At 46.1% G+C, this 20,624-nt stretch overlaps 1 protein-coding gene across 5 annotated transcripts in view; it reads right to left on the bottom strand.

The window, feature by feature from the left end:
• The window catches only part of PIP4K2A (phosphatidylinositol-5-phosphate 4-kinase type 2 alpha), a 236,183-nt gene that overhangs the window by 32,926 nt on the left and 182,633 nt on the right, over nt 1-20,624 (bottom strand). For all 5 annotated transcript variants that reach the window (XM_050942297.1, XM_050942294.1, XM_050942296.1 and 2 more), the window contains one exon: nt 19,272-19,310. In XM_050942297.1, the coding sequence (XP_050798254.1) occupies nt 19,272-19,310 (39 nt within the window). The remainder of the gene's footprint in view (nt 1-19,271; nt 19,311-20,624) is intronic.

Below are 20,624 nucleotides of genomic sequence, written 5' to 3'. Positions count from 1 at the left end.
TTCGTGGTTTGTGTGTGAGAGTATGCCTGGGTGCTGATTTTGCTATTGTTGTTAGCTAACTGAGTCTGTATTGTGTTGTAAGCCGGAGTCTCACGGCAAGCTGTAGTTGTCTTATTGCATTTTGCTTTTATTTAGACGAGTTATTGCATTTATGGTTAATAATAGCACCAATACCACCCTTACTAACCCCTGGAAGGACCTGAATAACTACTGGGACCTAGAGAAGTACCAGGGTCAGCTTCTGTTTGTAATTGCAGTATTTTTATTATTTGTTCTGGTATTATATTGTAAGCCCAAGTTGTAACTAGTATTGAGTTGTTCCTTATCCTCACCTGTGACCCATTCAATAAACCCTCAATTTTTAACCCCACGACTGATTGTTTGCGTTATCCTCATTGCTACCCTCGGGGCACTTGTCATCCCCCCAAGGGCATCCAGTGATCGAACCTCCGCCCTATCCCAACGCTCATTACCCAGTAGATAACGGGCACCTTGTGACCATATCGGTGGAGCGAGGGGCGAGAGTAATCAGTAATCAACATGGCGTCATGAACAGGATGCCTTTGGGAGGGTCAGTGTCCGTGGCGTAGTGGGGTCCGTGAACAGTCTGAGCTCGAGCAATTTCAACACCTACAATTTCACCAAGTGGCCAGCAGACAATCTGAGAGGCCCACCCTAGATTGGATTTGTGTTATAGAGTCAGGGTCAGGGTCAAAAAGCTATACAACCTCGTTAACCCTGACCGCCGTAGGGTGTCTCCTCCATTGCCATCCCACCTTTAAATGTCAGCCGGCCGATAGTTCCCTGCAACCCCAGTGCACGGGGGTTGCGGATACTAGTCGGACCGAGACACCGTCCGGCATTTGGAAGGAGTGTAGCCGTATCATTAAAAAATCCGGGGCCACCGTTTCTAAACTCATACCCCCGCCCCGGGTACAGCCGGGTGATCCAGCCCACGGGTTGCTAACCCAATTAATGGAGGAATTAGAACAGACCAAGCGGTCAAAGAAACTTAGACCGGACGAGTATAAGTCGGAAGACGTGTCCACGGTCTTGTTCAGCGCACTAAACAAAGCGCTGGACCTCTGTGCGGTCCTTCATGGAAGCACTATGTTTGCCGCTAAACAGGCCGCCGCGAACGGCACCGATAGCGCAGAAACCGAGATGAGTGACAAGGAGCAGGAGGATGGGAGTCAGGCTGGCAGAAACCCACCCCCCTATGAAGGCCCCCCTCCCCCTTCGATCTATCCTGCTCTCCCCTCAGCCCCACCTGCGCCTGAGAAGGAGATGCAGATGGAGGCAATGCCTGTTGCTATTACAAAAAGCAAGGTGGACTCTAATACAGGCCAAATTACTACTACCACCGAATATTGTACCCGCACCAAGGCAGAATTGAAGGAGTTTATGGTAGACACCAGGCGTGGGGAGAGCGAGCCCGCCCTCGTTTGGCTGGGCCGTCTGGCCCTGGATTACGGGGCAGAGATAGTGAACAGGGAGGAGGCTAGTCTCTTGGCCAAAACGTCCACCTGGTCGGGAGGATTTTCAGGCCATAACCTCTTAAGAAATGGGGTCTGGCCACTTACTACACCAGCCGCAGCCTCTTTAGCCATGAAGGGCAGTTTTAAGGGCATGTATATACCTCCCGGCAGCATAAATACACCCCATGAAATCATATGGGCTATTGCCGGGGCATCCATCGTAATGTGGACCCACAGACGGTGCCCTTGAACTTGAATCCGCAGCAAATCCAATCGAACACACCGCTCATTTATGTCGGGGACCCCACTCAGATCCCGGTCAACAGGGATGCAGTGGACTTAGCCATAGATGGCGCCCCACCGATTGACACAGGGGGAACCCTGCTGCTGCATGGTTGGATTGGGCGACCTCTTATTACTTTATATGAGGCTATGTCCCGTCTTCGAATGCCACAAGCCCCCAAGAGCCCCATCTCAGCCCTTCCAGCTGAGAACCCTGTTAATAAGGGTCAACCTAAGCACCCTGAACGTACCAAGGCTGAAAGGGCGCTTTTTGGGTTCCTATTACATAAGGGGATCCCCAAAGAAGCACTGCGGAAGATGTCTAATTCTCAACAGCAAGACCTGGGGAAACAGTTAGGATGGAAGGACTGGGACGATTATTTGAGAACAAAAAACGAGTAGAGGCCGGGTGCGCCCCGGCCTCCACAGAGACTTGGGATGACCGACCATATTACACCCTATTGGTAGCCGGTCCCAAACCCCTTCACACCCCTGTTTCTTTCCTGTTGGACACCGGAGCTCAAATCTCCGTTATTAAACCCAATGTACCGCATGTACCCACAAGTTCTACTATGTTTATTCAGGGTCTTAACAGCACTGAAGAAAAACCTGTAGTCTGCTTTACTCTGATTCACAGAGGGTATAAACGGAAAGTTAAGGCTTTGTTGGGAGGAACAAATTTGCTGGGGATTGGGGATATAAAACGACTACGATTACAAAAACAGGTCTGTCAGGCCCTGCCTGTCACCCTGTCGCCCGATGCCCCCCCCCTTTATAGCCCCGAGCTTGTTAACAACAGTTCATGGAAATTTTCCCCTATTCCCACGAAGCCTGAAGGCATCCCCCTCATTAAGCAACTGCTCAACCAATTATTAAAGGAGGGACGGATAGCACAGGCAACCGCGTCAAACTATCTATCTCCCGGCTGGGGTATCCCCAAGCCCGGCAACCCCTCTGAATTTCGATTGGTCATCGACTAAGGCGTTCGACACGGTTCCACACACGGAGCTGTTAGTTAAATTGGAAAAGCTGGGAGTGAATATGAAAGTTGTAAGGTGGATAAGGAACTGGTTAAAGGGGAGACTCCAGAGGGTCGTATTGAAAGGTGAACTGTCGGACTGGAAGGAGGTCACCAGTGGAGTCCCTCAAGGATCGGTTTTGGGACCGATCTTATTTAACCTTTTTATTACTGACCTTGGCACAAAGAGCGGGAATGTGCTAATAAAGTTTGCAGATGACACGAAGCTGGGGGGTATTGCTAACACGGAGAAGGACAGGGATACTATTCAGGAAGATCTGAACCACCTTGTAAACTGGAGTAATAGAAATAGGATGAAATACAATAGTGAAAAGTGCAAGGTCATGCATTTAGGAATTAATAATAAGAATTTTGGATATACGTTGGGGGCGCATCAGTTGGAAGCGACGGAGGAAGAGAAGGACCTTGGGGTACTGGTTGATAGCAGGATGACTATGAGTCGCCAATGTGATACGGCTGTTAAAAAAGCAAATGCGATTTTGGGATGCATCAGGCGGGGTATTTCCTGCAAGGATAAGGATGTGTTAGTACCGTTGTATACGGCGTTGGTGAGACCCCATCTGGAATACTGTGTGCAGTTCTGGTGTCCCATGTTCAAGAAGGATGAATTCAAACTGGAACAGGTTCAGAGACGGGCTACAAGGATGATCCGAGGAATGGAAAAACTGCCTTATGAAAGGAGACTCAAAGAGCTTGGCTTGTTTAGCCTGGCCAAAAGAAGGCTGAGGGGGGATATGCTCGCCCTATATAAATATATCAAGGGGGTTAACGTTAGGGAGGGAGAGGAATTATTTAAGTTTAGTACTAATGTAGCCACGAGGACGAATGGGTATAAACTGGATATTAGGAAGTTTAGACTTGAAATTAGACGAAGGTTTCTGACCATTAGGGGAGTGAAGTTCTGGAATAGCCTTCCGAGGGAAGTAGTAGGGGCAAAAGACTTTCCTGGCTTTAAGACAAAGCTTGATAAGTATATGGAGGGGATGTTATGATAGGATCGTTAATTTGGGCAATTGATCTTGAATTACCACCAGACAGGTCTGCTCAATGGTCTGCGGGGAGATGTTGCATGCGATGGGTACTGAGTTGCTGCGGAGAATTCCTTCTTGGGTGCTGGCTGGTGACTCTTGCCCACATGCTCAGGGTTTAGCTGATCGCCATATTTGGGGTCGGGAAGGAATTTTCCTCCAGGGCGGATTGGCAGGTGCCCTGGAGGTTTTTCGCCTTCCCCTGCAGCGTGGGGCACGGGTCGCTTGCTGGTGGTGTCTCTGCAGCTTGAGGTCTTCAAACCATTTTTGAGGATTTCAATAACTCGGTCCTGGGATAGGGGTTGTTATAAAATTGGATGGGTGGGGTTCTGTGGCCTGCCTTGTGCAGGAGGTCAGACTAGATGATCAGATTGGTCCCTTCTGACCTATGAGTCTATGAGTCTATGAGACTATAGACAAGCAAACAGTCGAGTCCGACACCTCCCATTTGCGGGCCCAGCCACCATTCCAGAAATAAGGCAGCAGCTAAGCGATGCCAGTGGGAGGTGGGCCTGCACCCTGGATTTAAAGGATATGTTCTATCAAATCCCGTTAGAGGACAAACCCCAAATCCTAAACTTCGTGTTCCAGGGCGCACAGTACCAGTGGAAGGTGTGCCCTCAAGGGTTCTGTAATTCCCCCGCCTTGGCCACGTCCGCTCTTGCAAAAACCTTAAAAGGGGTAGAAGCCACTGGGGGCACCACCATTTTAGCCTATGTGGACGACATAATCATAATTGGGCCCAACGAACACATAGTCCAACACGTAACTAACACCGTGGTAGCCGAACTAAAGGCCAATGGGTGGCGAATTAATGAGATAAAAAGCCACCTCGTGCCCTCTCAAAGCTTTTCCTTCTTAGGCCAACATTATGACCCCTACAACTGTGGCCAACCCACCTCGGGAATTCTAGACCCTTGGGTAAAAGACCCGCCCGAGAATAAAAAGCAACTACAGAGACTTTTAGGCCTAATTAATTATCACCGACACTTCATCCCAGATAAACACCTTGTAGACCTGGAAACGATCCAGGAACCCCTCTCGTCCAAACGGAAACGGGAAATATGGAGTCCTGAGGCCCAAAAAAGCCTGGAACGAATAGCCGCCTGGTTTGCCTCTAACCCACGGCCAGCGCGATATAAAAGGGACTCACCTTTTACCATTACCCTTTTCTTTACACAACATCACTCACTATGGGTACTCAGTAACACAAGACGGGCAACCGGTCTATAACTGGGCCCGACGGCAAAAGGGCCCTCAGTATCGATATGGACCCATAGGACTTAGGTTGCTAGCCGCAGGCGAGGCACGCATTTGGGCTCCGCTATCTAGTAAAGGAACCCTGATCGGCCCAGAGGTACACCTCATTCCTTGGCTCACGCGGCTGCCCCCCCCAGTTTTCACGGGACCAGCCTAACTTGGCAACAGCTGTGTTATTTGGGGGAAATCACGTGGCGGGAATGGACGCTTAAATCACTGCCAAACGATGTCCGATTCCCAGCAGCCTCGGAGCCCTTGTGTATAGAAACAAAATATGACCCCTGGATTGTGTCCGACGGGGGCACTTCCCCGAACCCCCGGGCAGGAGTCCTCTGTGCTAAATGCGACCACTTCCAGGTTGATCTCCTTCCCCCGGGTTCATCGGCCCAGCATAGCGAAGTCCATGGGGTCCTTCTCGCTGCCCAGCATGTTACCCAGGCCCATTCCGTTTCTATTCAAGTCGTGTTGGGCATAGACTCACAATTTTGTCTCAGCATTCTCACGGGAGAGGCTAACCCCACAGCATTTACGCCCCTGCGGAACACTATTTTCAACCTTGTACGTAAGTTCTCCCGGCCCTGGTTTATAACCCATTGCCCGTCGCATCGTCCTGATTCTAACCCCCTCCACTCCAAATTGGACCAAAAAATAAGGGAAATTCAAGCGCCCCAAGTGTGCCTGGGGCAACAGCTCCAGCTCAAAACCGATCCATTCCTCCGATGGCTTCATGAGGATTGGGGGCATTTGCCTAGCGGCCGCCTATACAATCAGTTAGCCCTAGGTGCTCAGGGAAAACCCGAGGTACGGCGGCAGGACTGCGAAAGAATAGTGCAGTCCTGCCTTAAGTGTGCACAAATCAAGTCCCAAAACCGCTCGCGTTATGAGCGGTGGGCGTACGCTGCAGAGTACTTTCCTCCTGGCACGGTGTGGCAAATAGATTTAATGGGACCCCTACCTGGAGCCCGTCGCCACCCAAAGGCTCTCGTAGTGGTGGATTTCGGCTCCCGTCAAACTCACTGCATCCCCCTGAATACCACCACGGCTGCGGCTGTGGCTGGGGCGCTGCAACAGGTGGCCGCAGCATGGGGTGTGCCCTCCGAAGTTCAAGCAGATGGGGGACCCCCTTTTACCAGCAAGCGTTTCGAAGCATTGGTGTTGGGATGGGGGGCCTCCCTCCATATTCACTTAAAATATCACCCCGAAAGTAATGGCGTTGTAGAGCGGAAAATCGGGGTTCTGAAAACCATGATACGTTCAGTTAATCCCAACGTTGACTATAAGGGTTGGAGTGCGCTATTACCACAGGTTCTTATCTCCCTCAGTGCAAACTATTCTCGTTGGCCTGACATCAGCCCCAGGCCTAGAGGCCCCTGGACTCCCGTATATCACCCTGACCAACTTGTCTGGGTGGCTGAGCCACAGGCCTCAGGTCACCGAGAACCCTACGCTGCACAAATTGTAACTGCAGGTAAATATCCCAATACCTATACGGTTGTGGATGTCCAGGGCAACCACACCTTGGTCCACCATAACTGGATAAGCAAACGTTCTGAGTCAGGAGCGAACTAACGGGGGCCAATAAGGCCGCCTTCTGCTTTGTCTTGCAGCTCGCCATAGCGGCGGGAAGCCGGGACGACAACCAGGAGGGCCCAGATTTGCTGAACCTAAGACATCCGTATCCTGTGGGCGAAAATACCCATCAGCTTATGTTCGCAGCCTATTGGATCCAGGAAGCCCTGGGAGGAAACATCGACTTATTCTCACTGACCTCTGATAACTGCCTTGCATGTTCCAATAGGCTGTCTGTAAATAGGCCTTTGTTTGATTTATTGCCTTTAGTGTTTAATTTTAGTAGCATTAATGGTCCCCTTAATTGCTCTTCCCCCTTTGCTCAGTGGCTCCCCACCGTACAATGGACAGGTTGCACAAACGATCTTTTCGACCCCATTTCCCCCCTTGTTTTTCCTATTTTTAATGAAACTAGGGTACGTCGTATGGGCCCACTCCCCTTGTCACTTGGGGAAAGGCCCATGGCATCCCACTGTTGGGCCTTTTTGGGAAATAATCGAACAGAAACTATTTGGGTTGGGGCCTACCCCAATTGTTCCCAGTGGCAGCTTGTAGACGGAAATGAGACGGCCGGCAGCCCTATTTTCAATCGTACGTCCCCACCTCCCGTTTTATGCAGTAGCCGCGGCCGGAAAATTGGGTCCGGCGGCATCACTTATAGCGGCAAAAAATTCTATCAGCCCCTTAAACACACATATCTATCCCACAGCCACATTAAGAAGTTAGTTTTTAAGGGAGGCTCGGCATGTCAGAACTCTGCCTTTTCCCCTTGGTCCCCCAGACCCGGTCACTTTTGGCTGTGTGGCGAGGCAGCCTATACGGCGCTCCCCCCTAACCCTAGAGGTATATGTACCATTGGCTCTATCCTGACAAAAGGGGGTGGTATTTATGTTAAGACCTGGCATCCCAACTCAGCCGGACGGGTTCGACGTTCCTGGTGTTGGTGGGAAAAGGCAAAGGGTGCGCTGTCCTCTGTAGTGTCTTCAGTGGTCTCGTTTAACCCCGTTGGATATATGTTATTACGTGAGCAAGTATTATTCCAACCACTGGCTATTGAAATGCTGGCAAATACCACTGCAAAAGGTTTTAATTTAGTTAATCAGCAGCTAACTGAATTATCAGATTATTCTTTTCAGAACCGATTAATGATACAATTTCTGTTGCAATCACGGGATTTTTGTGAGACCCTCATATCTATGTACCCACAGTTTAAGGATAAGTGTTGTGTCTCTGTTTCTTCTGTATCTGGAAATTTAATGGAAGTAATTAATAACCTCAAGGCTTTAGGAACCGCCGTGCGTGAGTCCAGGGAGACCTTCCGATTTTAGTCCTGGCTCGATTGGTTGGGTCTCGGAGCCTACAAGGCTTATTTCCAATCTCTCCTTATCTCCCTCCTGGTCGGGTGTATCCTGCTCTGCCTTGGCTGTGCCTGCTTAAAAGCCTGCGTCCATCGTGTTATCGGGTCGGCCTACATTGCCTCTTCCCCCGACACACGCCCTCTTGTAGAAGGGGACGGCGAGTCGGACGAGGAATCTGAGGTATAGGCATAACGTTCACATGGAGCCCAGGGCACGGGGGCATGTTAGTGCTTGTGTTTGTGCTGCAGCTTTAAGCAGCTTTCTGCCCTGGCCTCCATGTTCAGGAAACGAGCACACAGTTTCAAGCGAAAAACATTTCCTGTAAGTTACCGTTTGATGCTAGGCAAATTTTGTGGTCAGCCATTTCCAGGAAACCCCCCCCCCTCGAGGGTGGTAACGAGGCACCTGCAAGTCTCCTAATTAGGAGAAACCTAGGCGAAAAATTGAACACGTCATTACCTTTATAAATTGTCCAGTGCGTATAGAGTGGACAGGGAGAAACGAAAAAAGCTGGACCTTGTAACCGAGCCTGATCAGCTCGAGGTCTCCCTCAGCCGCGAGTTTTAAGGAGCCTACCTGATTACCGGTGATGATGAAACTTTCGTGGTGTGTGTGTGTGTGTGTGTGTGTGTGTGTGTGTGTGTGTGTGTGTGTGTGTGTGTGTGTGTGTGTGTGTGCGCGCATGCCTGGGTGCTGATTTTGCTATTGTTGTTAGCTAACTGAGTCTGTATTGTGTTGTAAGCCGGAGTCTCACGGCAAGCTGTAGTTGTCTTATTGCATTTTGCTTTTATTTAGACGAGTTATTGCATTTATGGTTAATAATAGCACCAATACCACCCTTACTAACCCCTGGAAGGACCTGAATAACTACTGGGACCTAGAGAAGTACCAGGGTCAGCTTCTGTTTGTAATTGCAGTATTTTTATTATTTGTTCTGGTATTATATTGTAAGCCCAAGTTGTAACTAGTATTGAGTTGTTCCTTATCCTCACCTGTGACCCATTCAATAAACCCTCAATTTTTAACCCCACGACTGATTGTTTGCGTTATCCCCATTGCTACCCTCGGGGCACTTGTCACCCCCCCCAAGGGCATCCAGTGATCGAACCTCCGCCCTATCCCAACGCTCATTACCCGGTAGATAACGGGGACCTTGTGACCATATCAGTGGAGCGAGGGGCGAGAGTAATCAGTAATCAACAGGGCGCACCTTCAAAATGAAGGCTTAGGTCCAGGAGGAGCCTTGGCAGAGCCTTGGTTCTGCCCCGTTTGGCCACCTGACTGCCTGCGTCGGTTGTTCCTGCCGCGGCGTCTAGTGAGGTCCTGCCGCGGACGGAACTGAGGATACGGCCGACGCTGCTGCTGCTGGTTCTGCTGCCGGAATGGCCTGCGCTGTGTCGCACGCGTATGCATCCCCAGCGACCATATTATGACTCTATTGTCCTTAAGGTCCTTTAGTCTGGGGTCTGTTTTAGCGGAAAACAGGCCCTGGCCTTCGAAGGGGAGGTCCTGGATAGTATGTTGGAGCTCCGGTGGAAGGCCAGAGACCTGCAGCCAGGAAATTCGGCGCATCGTGAGCCCCGAGGAAAGGGTCCGAGCGGCCGAGTCCGCAGCATCTAAAGAGGCTTGTAGCGATGTCCTCGCTACTTTCTTGCCCTCATCCAGGATGGTGGTAAACTCCTGGCGGGCATCCTGTGGTAACAGCTCTGCAAATTTCCCCGCCACTATCCAAGAGTTAAAGGAGTAGCGGCTAAGGAGGGCCTGCTGGTTCGAGACCCTGCGCTGCAGCGCCCCCGCTGAATAGACCTTGCGGCCCAGGAGGTCCATCCATCTCGCCTCCTTTGACTTGGGTGCCGGGGCCTCTTGACCGTGGCACTCCCTGTCGTTCACCGACTGGACCACAAGGGAACAGGGTGTCGGGTGAACGTGCAGGTATTCATAGCCCTTGGAAGGGGTCATGTACTTCCTTTCCACCCCTCGAGCGGTCGGAGGGATGGAGGCCGGTGACTGCCAAATAGTAGCGGCGTTGGCCTGAATAGTCTTGATAAAAGGCAGGGCCACTCTGGTGGGTGCATCGGCGGAGAGGATGCTCACCACCGGGTCCTCGATTTCAGAGACCTCCTCTGCTTGAATGTCCAGGTTTTGTGCCACTCGTTGGAGGAGGTCCTGGTGTGCCCTAAGGTCTAGAGGGGGAGGGCTGGAGGACGAGGTACCCGCCACTGCCTCATCCGGGGAAGATGACGAGGAAACCCCCGGCAACAGAGCGTCCATGGGGGGTTCTGTCTGGGGCTGCACCTCCGTCACTGGAGGGAGCTCTGGGTCCTGGTGGCTGGACCTGTCTTCAGCTTCCGGGGAGGGAGGGGGTCTAGACACCATTGCCTCTGGTGGCCTGCACTCCGCCGCAGGGCGGGGAGTAATATGTTGTGGACCCTGGGCTTGGCGGTATGCCCATGGGGTCCAAAACCCCCACTGTTGAGGCCCTCGTTCCTGAGGCGGAGGGTCCTGAAACAGGGCCGAGTGTCTGTCCTGGCCCAATGCATAGGCGCTCTCTGCCTGAGAGGACACAGATGGTTCCCTTGAAGGCCACAGAGGCGCTGAGCCAGTTTGATAGGCCTCTCCATATGCCGATGCCGACGCTCTCCTTGGTGCCGAGGATCGGTGCCGCGACCCGTATCGGTGCCGGGAGTGGTGTGGCAGTCGGTGCCGGGATCCGGATCGGGATCTGCCTCGAGGTCGGTGCCGAGAGCGGAATCGCGACCTTTGTTCAGCGCGGTGCCGAGATGGCAGTGGGGACTGGGACCTGCCACTGACACGGTGCTGGGAGGTCGACCGGGATCGGGACCTACCACCGGCTCGGTGCCGGGAGGTCGACCGAGGAGCCGAACGCCGAGGTGAATGGCTCCTACAGTCTCGGTGCTGGTGGTAAATGGAGCCAGAGCGGGACTGTGCAGAAGCTGATCGGCGCTGCGAGTGCGACCGGTACCGCCGTGGAGAATGGTGCCGGGACTGCGAGCGGCGTCCCGAGCGCGAGTGCTCACGTCTCCGAGGCGATCGGTGCAGAGACTCCGGAGACAGCGCTCTCAGCATCGGCTTGCCTCTGGAGGCTACCCGTCCCAGGGGTGCCGTGGTCTGAGACTGCGATGGCTCCGTGAGCGCTATCAAGTCCCGTGCCGAGGCGAAGGTCTCTGGCGTCGATGGGACTAACAGCTCGACCCCTGATCTCACGGGGGAGCTAGGAGGGGCTGGACTCGACCGACCGTCCGGGCCCGGAGTCGACAGCAGCCCTGCAGGCGGTGCCACGGCCAAGGTAGATGCCGGGCGTTCCATTCGAGCCTGCCTCAATGGTGTTGCAGACGTCGATGGATCTGCTCCCGGTGCCGGGGATGGACGGTGCCGGGGAGTCTTGCCGGTGCCGGCGCAGTCCGGTGCCGAGGTAGAAGCGGCCGGTTGCGGCGCCGGTGCCGGAGTCAGTGCCGCTTCCATAAGGAGAGCGCGGAGTCTTTGATCCCTCTCCTTCTTTGTGCGAGGCTTAAAGGCCTTGCATATACGACACTTCTCACTGATGTGCGATTGCCCCAGGCACTTGAGGCACGCGTCGTGGGGATCGCTAGTCGGCATCGGCTTCTTGCATGCCGCGCACTGCTTGAAGCCCGGCGAACCAGGCATGAGCCCGGTGCTGGGCGCCGGGAAGGGCAACGGCCCACCCGCGAACAAGTTAAACAACTATATATAATAAACAACTAACTAATATACTACTTAAAACTATCAATAAAACTATCTACGACGACGATATGAACAGAGTACAGGAGAGCTAGGTACGTGGAGGACAGCAAGCCGCACTCCACAGTTCCAGGAACTGACACGGCGGTAAGAAGGAACTGAGGAGCGGGCGGGCCGGCAGGGGTATATATCCGGTGCCATAGTGGCGCCACTTTAGGGGGCGACCTGCCGGCTCACTGGAGTTGCTAGGGTAAAAAGTTTCCGGCAAACGTGCACGCGCAGCGCGCACACCTACCTGGAATGGATATGAGCAATCACTCGAAGAAGAACACCTGTTTCATTCTATTTTATATTAAATTTAATTTTTAAATCAATATGGACTTCAGTAATTTTACAGCCCTGGGGAGAAAAATATCAAATTGCTGCATAGGGACTCTTTTTTCCTGAAAAAATGCTGCTAAAATTAATGGGAAAGATTAATTCTGCACAGCCTGGTCCCTGGAAGCAGCTGTGGCAGTGTAAAAGGACTAGAGAATCCCCGGATCTGGTCAAGGGAGAATTCCCCTGGCACAAACACTGCAAAAGCAGGGCTCTCACAGGTGGAGCCAATGGTGGGAAAGATGGGCACTACCAAGACATAGCACTACCAAGTTTTTGGGCAGCATTGCCAGCCATATGCAGTTTACTTTGGATTACCATAATGTAGGCAAGCTCCAAGAGCTGCCTAAATTATGCTGGGGGCTACACTGGCCACCAGAAGATCCCAGAATAAGGCCACAAAAGGTATCCTAAAGTCACTTTAGTTCTGTCTTCCCCTGAGTGCGACTTCTGTGCTGTGACTCAGAGGTCCAGTACAAAATTACACCCTATATTAGAAAAAAAACCCTGCTATATTCTAATTTGTGCTTTGAGTTGCAGTAGTAACAAGAACTAAGGCTGTGGTCCTGTAAAGACTTATGCATTTGTTTAACTTTGCTGTGATTAGTCCCACTGAAGTCTCACAATGCATAAAGTCAAGTAGGTCCATAAGTCTTAGCTGGATCGGGCTTAAAGATTACTAATTTCTAATTCAAAGAATGAGTCATTAGAACATTTTACAGGTACTAGATTTAGTAAATCATATACTACATTCTAATTACTTTAGAATTTCTGAAGCCATGAGAAACCATTTAATTCCCTTGAATTTTCATCTTCACAATATTCTGGTGTTTTAAAAATAAGCACTACCTCTTCTGTTGTATGAAAATGAAGGCATAGTTTTGGAGATTCTGCATATCCAGACTTACTTCAAATCTTTGCTCTATACATTCTTCTTTTACTATTTTTTATTTTTCGAAACAAATGACTGAATTCCAGTGGCATGGGTATGTAATTGTCATAATAGCGATTTCTAACTTTTCTTTTCCTTTTGTACATTTTATAATCAAGATATAATTCAATTTTTTTAAGTCTTTTTTTACTTAAGAAAACAAACTCTTGATACTGAACTAGATTTTTCTTGCTATTTTGTCTCTTCATTTTGTGCACAGGTACACACACACACAAAATCAGTGCTGGGCTCCCAGCATAAGTCTTTTAAAAAAACCTGTCTAAGCAAAAAACTTTAAATAATTTGCTTTGTAAAGAAATTTCACAGGACAGTGTAATCTAGTTTTTGGAGTGGGGGATGGGAGTCTGGACTCACTTCTAACTGTAACTTTGTCACTGCTTTACTGTGACACCCTGGGCAAATTACAACCTTACTGTGCCTCAATTTGGTATCCATCTATAAAATGAGTCTAAGACATACTTCAGAGGTATGTTGAGAGGCTTAATTAATGTCTGTAAAGCACTTTTAAATCCTCAGATGAAATAAGTAATATTATTATGGAATTATCAAAACTTTGAATTGAAATAATGAAAAAAGTTGGTCATATTTTGGAACTTGATGAAGTCCCTTTAACTATTCATCTACTGACTGCAAAAGATAAAAATACCCTTTAATTGAAGAGTCAGAATAAGACTCTGTTGTGCTATTATGATCTAATGTTACAATCCCTCCTCTCTCATTTATAACTGTGGCCTCAGGAACCAGACAAAAGTAGTAATTAATTATAATATGTTGTAATTTAAAGGGTCCAAAAGAAATGCTGGAAAGCAGGTATGGAGGATATTTCTGGATGTAATAACTTACCATATATACTCATTCATAAGCCGAATATTTTTGGTAAAAAAGTGATGCACCAAAGAGACCAAACCGGTCTACGCCAAAATTTGATGATTTTAAACTCTATGGAATCATTGAACTGAACATCTAATACATTGTCATTTTGTTTATCTGAAGTGCCTACAGGCATGGAGCCCCTCAGAACAGCGAACCACGGACACGGGGAGCTGAGGGGCTCCAGGCCTGCAGATACTCCAAGTAAACAAAACGTCCTGACCCGCCAGTAGGCTGGGATCCAAAGTTTTCCAGCCCCTGAAATATAGGGTCAGGTTATGAAAGGCTCAAACAGTTTTTGCTATTTTTACCTATCCATTTTGGGTGGTCGCCTTATAAACAAACGGGCTAATGAACGAGTATATATGGGTAACTGTAATACCCAGACATTAATTCTCATGTAACCCTCAAATTGTAATAGGTAAAGTGTCCAACCTCAGAGAATTGCTTGTGCATGGGCGCCACGTACAATTCCCAAGAATCACCAGATCTTTTCTGTACTGAGTTAGAACTGCCAACAGTAATAATAGCTGAGAAACATCTACAATTGCCAACAGCAACATGTTTTCCCCCCCAAAACCAGCATCAATGGAAAAGTTCTTAGGTTAAAGCAAACCCATAGTCATTTTAATTAGTACATTTATGCTTTCATGATCTAGTTACTGTTTTATGAGTAAAAGTACATATCAGTTCAAGCAGTGATACAGTGATTTTAGAAGATTAAGCATAAAAATGCATATTAATGTCTAGTTCTAATATTGTTTGAAAGTTGTGTAGCAAGAAAGGAACATAAACAGTCCAGTTATGTTTTCTTTTTCTTCTCCAAATTCCCTGCTGAGCAGCTCAGTTGCTGGCAGTGTACTCAGACTGTCAGAAGTAAAAAGTACTACACTCAGCTATAATTACTAATTTAATGTCATACTGGAAGTGCAGCACAGCTGTGAAAAAGAGACCACCAGGGAGTTCTACATTATCCCTGTCTCACTTAGAGAGGGCAAAACTGTTCGAGGCATGAATAGGAAATGCCCTTTATTAAAAAAAGAAAGAATTAAGGAATAAAAAAGTAATCAGCAGCTGTCAGAATCTGACAACTGTTGAAATGTACTGTTCTTTTAAAATTCAAGACATCTGTAAATGTATGTTATGATACCTGTTGCCATGTAAGTGATGATGTTATTGTTAAAATATCTCCCCAAATATAAATCACAAGAATTGTGTGTCAAGGTGAAATCTAAGGGATGGGATTGGATCACAAAATATTTAAAATGACAACATCAGAGCTTATCATTAACACATCAGGAGATTAAACAGGTGTGACAAGTCAAATGAAAGAAAAATTGAGAATGGTGCAGAAAGCAATAAAGTTCTCAATAATTAGTCATTCCAGTTGGCCCCTCTTCCAGAAAAAAATAATTTTTGACTCATGACGACTATTTTATAGTAGAAAATCAGAGACAGATTGAATATGCTTTTCTTACTGATTTATTACTTTCCTGGTGCATTAAAGTTCTTGGCATAACAGATTTCCTCTTACTTACAGGCATTGTAATTGCTGAAGAAAGATGTACAGAAAAAGATATTGAGCATCACCACCATTTTGGTCAACATTTTTGAGCTAGGGTGTCTAAAATTTTGACTCCCTATTAAGCACCTAGCTCTCTTGATTTTCAGAGGTGCTGAACACGCCCAGTTCTGAATGATGTTGACCTAGAGTTCCCACTGAAATTGCACAGAATTATTTCAATGGGAGCTGTTAGTGCTCAGCAACTCTCAAAATCAAGCTCCTCATTTGAGTGCCTCAATGTGAATTTAGGAGCCTATCTTTAATCATCATTTGAAAATTCTGGCTTAGGTGACTTCCTAAAGTTCACATAATAAATCTGTAGCAAGACCTGACTTCTTAGCCCTAAGTCTTCACCACAAAAGCCTCTTCCCTCTCTCTAATACTTCCTTGTTGCTCAGATACAATATCTATGGATGGATGAAGAATACATTATTAATTGTGAGTCTTTCATTTTGAATGTAATTTCAGGGCTTTATTACTGCAGAAGGTGATCTTAATTAGCATCAGGATAAAACTTGGCAAATAAGTTACCACACCAGATAAGGTCTGAGATACTTTTATTTTTTGGTTGAATCAGTTAAGTATCTTTAAAGAAATTGCTTAACAGGAGAGGGAGACAGATTTTGGTGATATCAGAGGCTTCCATGAAAACTAACTAAAAATGGCTCACTTTTCTTTTTAAACTACAATTTTTCAGGCACACTTACATTTTTCAAGAGTATTTTGAGACTCTACTCCTACTGAAGATGCAACCTTTGAAAATGTGCATGTAAATTTAGTTTTTAAAAGGTATCATTTTTAGCTAGCTCTCTTAAAGAAGCATCTGACATCACCAAACATTTGTTTCCTTCTCTACTCAGCATCATTAGAAATTTTTTTCTAATATGCTTTCTATTTTGTGGCAAAACAGAAAATAAGTAATGTTGTGCATTGTTTACCTGTTTCACTCATAAGTATGTAGCCATCACAAACTCATGCCAATATAATCTTTATGCTATACCCAGGCTTTGACTCTGCAGTAGGATCCACATAGGGGTTCACCCACATATAATCCAGATTCTACTACTCTACTTAAAGATAAAACAAATATTTTGTGTAAAACACATTCAGAGATGTAAAAGATTGCACTTTAAATAGTAACCTTTAAATATGAATAAAATTACTTTGGGTTAAAACACTGCAGGACGTTAATGCATGAAGCAGAAGATACTGTCATCTAGATACCACAGTGATTTGGATCCTATAAGAATCTATGGTAAAGATCGAAAGAAGATTGCAGTATACTCTCCTGGCCCTTTTAAACTGACCCAGCTCAGGCAGACTCTGGTGTTCATAGAAAAAAGAGTAATGTAAAACAAAATAAAAATGAAATTTTTCCATTGATCAGAACCGTTTGCAAAACTTAAACTTTGTTTTTAAATGGATCCAAGAAATGCTGTTCTTTCTGCAAAGCTTAGATTCTGCCTGAGCCCTGCCAATTATTTTTTTAAATGTACATAGCGTGCTAATCTGTCATTTTATTGGTGCATCACATTGCCTTTGAGGATGCTGTAGCTGCAGAATATTTGGTCTCAGGCCCTGATGCTGCAGGCGCTCTCTGCTCACAACACTCACTGAATTGGCTGCAATACTAGGCCTGCTTTGATCTACAATCGACAAATCAGATTCCTTTTTCAAAAAAAGTACCATTTCAGCCATTTTAATGTGAACTGCAGGTTTTTTGGGCAGCATTTGTATTTTTAAGGTTACAATTAATAAGGAAAAACTATTAGAAATCAACAGTGAAATCCTGGTGTTACTGAAATCAATGAGTTTTACGACAGACGTCAGTGGGGCCAGGATTTCACCCTATGTTAAAATAAGGATTATGGGCGGGATTTTTGAAAGTGCTCAGAATTGGTCTAATTCTATTCCCACTAATATCAATTATCATTGACTTCAGTGGGAGAAAAGTTAGGTCAATGCTTAGTGTTTCTGAGAGTCCTAACAGATACTAATTGTATTTGTACCAACAGGATATATTCCCCCATGTGATGTAAACCAATATTCTACAGACTCTCTACAACATGAGGACACGCAGAGTTAAGACTCCACTGAAATCTGAATATCCTTGATAGTCTGATTTTATATTATCTCAAGTGTTATTTTAACATACTGGGATGTTGGGTTTTTTTTGCATTTATATTAAATTATCACAGCGCTGACAGCAGATGTCTTCACTGTGCACTAGCTGCCATTCCAAAACAGTGGAAGGTTAAATTACTAAGATTTGAAAACAAGAATGGTTGTGCTATAAAAATAAAAATAGACCAGAAAAATAAAGACAGTTCAAGCTGTGGTCTTGAGGATCTCCTGCAGAAGGGAGATAAATGCAGATATTGGCTGTCATGATGATTCCAAATCACATCTGGGAGCTGCGAAATGGATGATGCTGAAAGAAAATGCATGAGGATCTGAACTGTCCAGTCATTTCCTCTTGGAAGGGAGAGAAAAATAATACTTAGCAGAGTGTTTCTCATGGGTCTAAAACAAAAGACTCTATTTGAGTCATGACGTGCCGTTAGTAGCTTTCACTGCTACAGCAGTTGATCACGTCCATCTCCAACTCATCAGTGCCGTCAGTGTGATTTACACAGAAGGGCTCCAAAGCCCAGAGAGGACACCGTAACTAATGCTCCATTTAAACAAAATACCAAAGTGGGTCCTGAGACAAAGCAAAGTAAGGTCTTTGACCCCACGCTGCTATGTGATCCCACACAGCGATATAATTCAGGAATTCCTTACAACCGGGGGAAGGGGAAGTTTAGAGCTTACTTACGAAAACAAGAAAATAAGCAGACTGCATTCTTAATCTTTTCCAGTATTTTGAAATTCAAATGGCTAGGAATCAAATTACTAGGTCATATATAACATAAGTGGAATATTCAGTTTCCTGTATATACCTGCAACAATTGCTCCTATATCTATTATTCAGTCAGGGCATTTGATTACAGATGTGAAACCATTAATAAAATGTGGATCAAAATTTTGTTTTGTAATTAAAAAAGATTTAAGAATTAAGTTTATTTTAAAATCAACAAGCCTGAAGTGCCCAAAAGAATTGAGAAGACATTGATGGAGAGATGGAACAGAGAATGGAGATCTTACTTTTAGAGAAACATTTTCAGTAGCTGATCCCTAACTTGTACCCACAAAAAATGAGTGGGAACTTGTCTTGTGGGCAACAGCCATAACTGCATATGCATACAAGTCTGTCACAGGATCGCAGTTATCCAGCTTGCACACACAAATACAGGCTTTACTTGTAAAGTGGAGGTGCCCACATTTCAAAATTTGTCTCTTAATGTTACAGTCACACTAGAAAGGATGTCATTTCTATCAAATAAAATGGATTATCCACAAGGCTACAGCATGAAAAGTGGCACAAAAAAAAGAGGGGAGGAAGCAAGAAAAAACTTTCCGATACCACAATCACAACAATAAGCTTTTCACATGGCAGGAACAGAAGGAGCTGGGAAGAGGGGAGGAAAAAGGGAGGATAGGTGGAGAAGAAGAGGTGGATTAGTTCACTTACCTCTGATGTCATAATCTCACTATAGAGCAACGGACTGTTCGTATGGCTTCAGTAGGTGAAGAAGAGTTGAGAAAAGAGGAGGAAAGAGCAGTAGAACAGAAGGGGAAAGAAAGGTTAGGTGCACAAGAGCACCAATCGTACTCGTCCTAAAATGGGTTAGCAGCTAAGTAACTGGACGAGACATGCAAATTCACCATACCTTTTCTTTGTCACTGGCTTCTCTAGCCACAGTAGAGCCCTGAAACAGAAAGACTGGATCTAAAAATGTGCACGTAACAGGAAATCAAATTTAAAAAACTTTTAAGATAATGGACCAGAACTGGGCACAGAATGGGTTGGCAAAACTATGCCCTGAACCTGAGGACTGTTTGGCAGAGATGTAGTAAAGTGGTTATTTTGCCACAAACAACTCAGGTAGTTTGGCTTGCTGCAATATTTTGAAGAGGATAGAGGATGACACACATGAAGGGGACGAAGTACGTTTAAATCACTGAGTGTTTGACAGCCATTCTCTTCCCCCTGTTGTGTTTTCTCTCCTCAGATCTCATCCTACTGCATTTTAGTAAGACAACATCTGGGAGGCTCATTTTCTTTGACAGATTTCTAAATTTTGTATGCCTATATTTTGCTGTGTCGCTATGGGTGGAGAATACATGATAATAACTAAACTATTTCAACACTTTGCTAAGACATGCAGGATGCTTTACAAAACGAATTACTGTGTAGTATTTAAAATATCAGAAAGTACAAACAAAAGCATTAAAAGCACCCTACAGCAGTACTATGAAATATAAAATTAGAGGGGCTCTAAAGCTAAAAAGAAAAGCAAAAAATATGAGATCAGCAGTGGTTTTATCAAGACTTTACCAGTAGGATTTAACTATGTTTGATGAAGGGGTTTTGAATGCTGTTTTAAAAGTGTCTTTGCTCAAACTAGTGAGCAAACATGCTTGTGCATTCTGAGTAGGCAGCAAGAGACAAAAAAGGGATGTTCCCTGGATTGTGAGCTCCTTGGATCAAGGATTGTCCTTCTGAAGTGCTTTGAATGTACCTCCCACACAGTAGTCAATGGAGGAAATAAATAATGGTAAGGATGACAAATAATTAATGTGTTTCTACAGCATGCAGACAACAGCCCCACAAGACCTAAAGCATTTACTGGCTCTATTTTTGTTTCATTGTGTATGCAGTGTGGAGAAATGCTGAAAAGGAGGACACTATCTCTAGTGATCCTCAAAATTCATAGCCTTACCTTTCTCTACACGCAACTTAAATCCAAATACTTCAATGTTTTACCTGGAGAGATATCTGGGGAGCTGGATGCATAAAACAGATGTATGGACAGCTGCCTTTAGCTATATTATATGGCAACTCAGCAGGGATTTCATTACACTACATCATAAGCAGCCAAAATATTGAAAAAAGGCCCTTTGAATTAGTTAGTTACACATTTTATTTTGTGTTCTGTGTCATATCACTCCCATCCATTTCCAGGGGCTACTTGTCAGAAAGAAAGGTCAGTTAAGAACCAAACAAATAAAAAATGAAAATT

This window comes from Gopherus flavomarginatus, chromosome 2 (assembly GCF_025201925.1).
Source record: "Gopherus flavomarginatus isolate rGopFla2 chromosome 2, rGopFla2.mat.asm, whole genome shotgun sequence".
Classification (NCBI taxonomy): domain Eukaryota; kingdom Metazoa; phylum Chordata; order Testudines; family Testudinidae; genus Gopherus; species Gopherus flavomarginatus.
The sequence above is the reverse complement of the archived record's forward strand: the minus strand, read 5'-3'. Positions and strand labels throughout refer to the sequence as shown.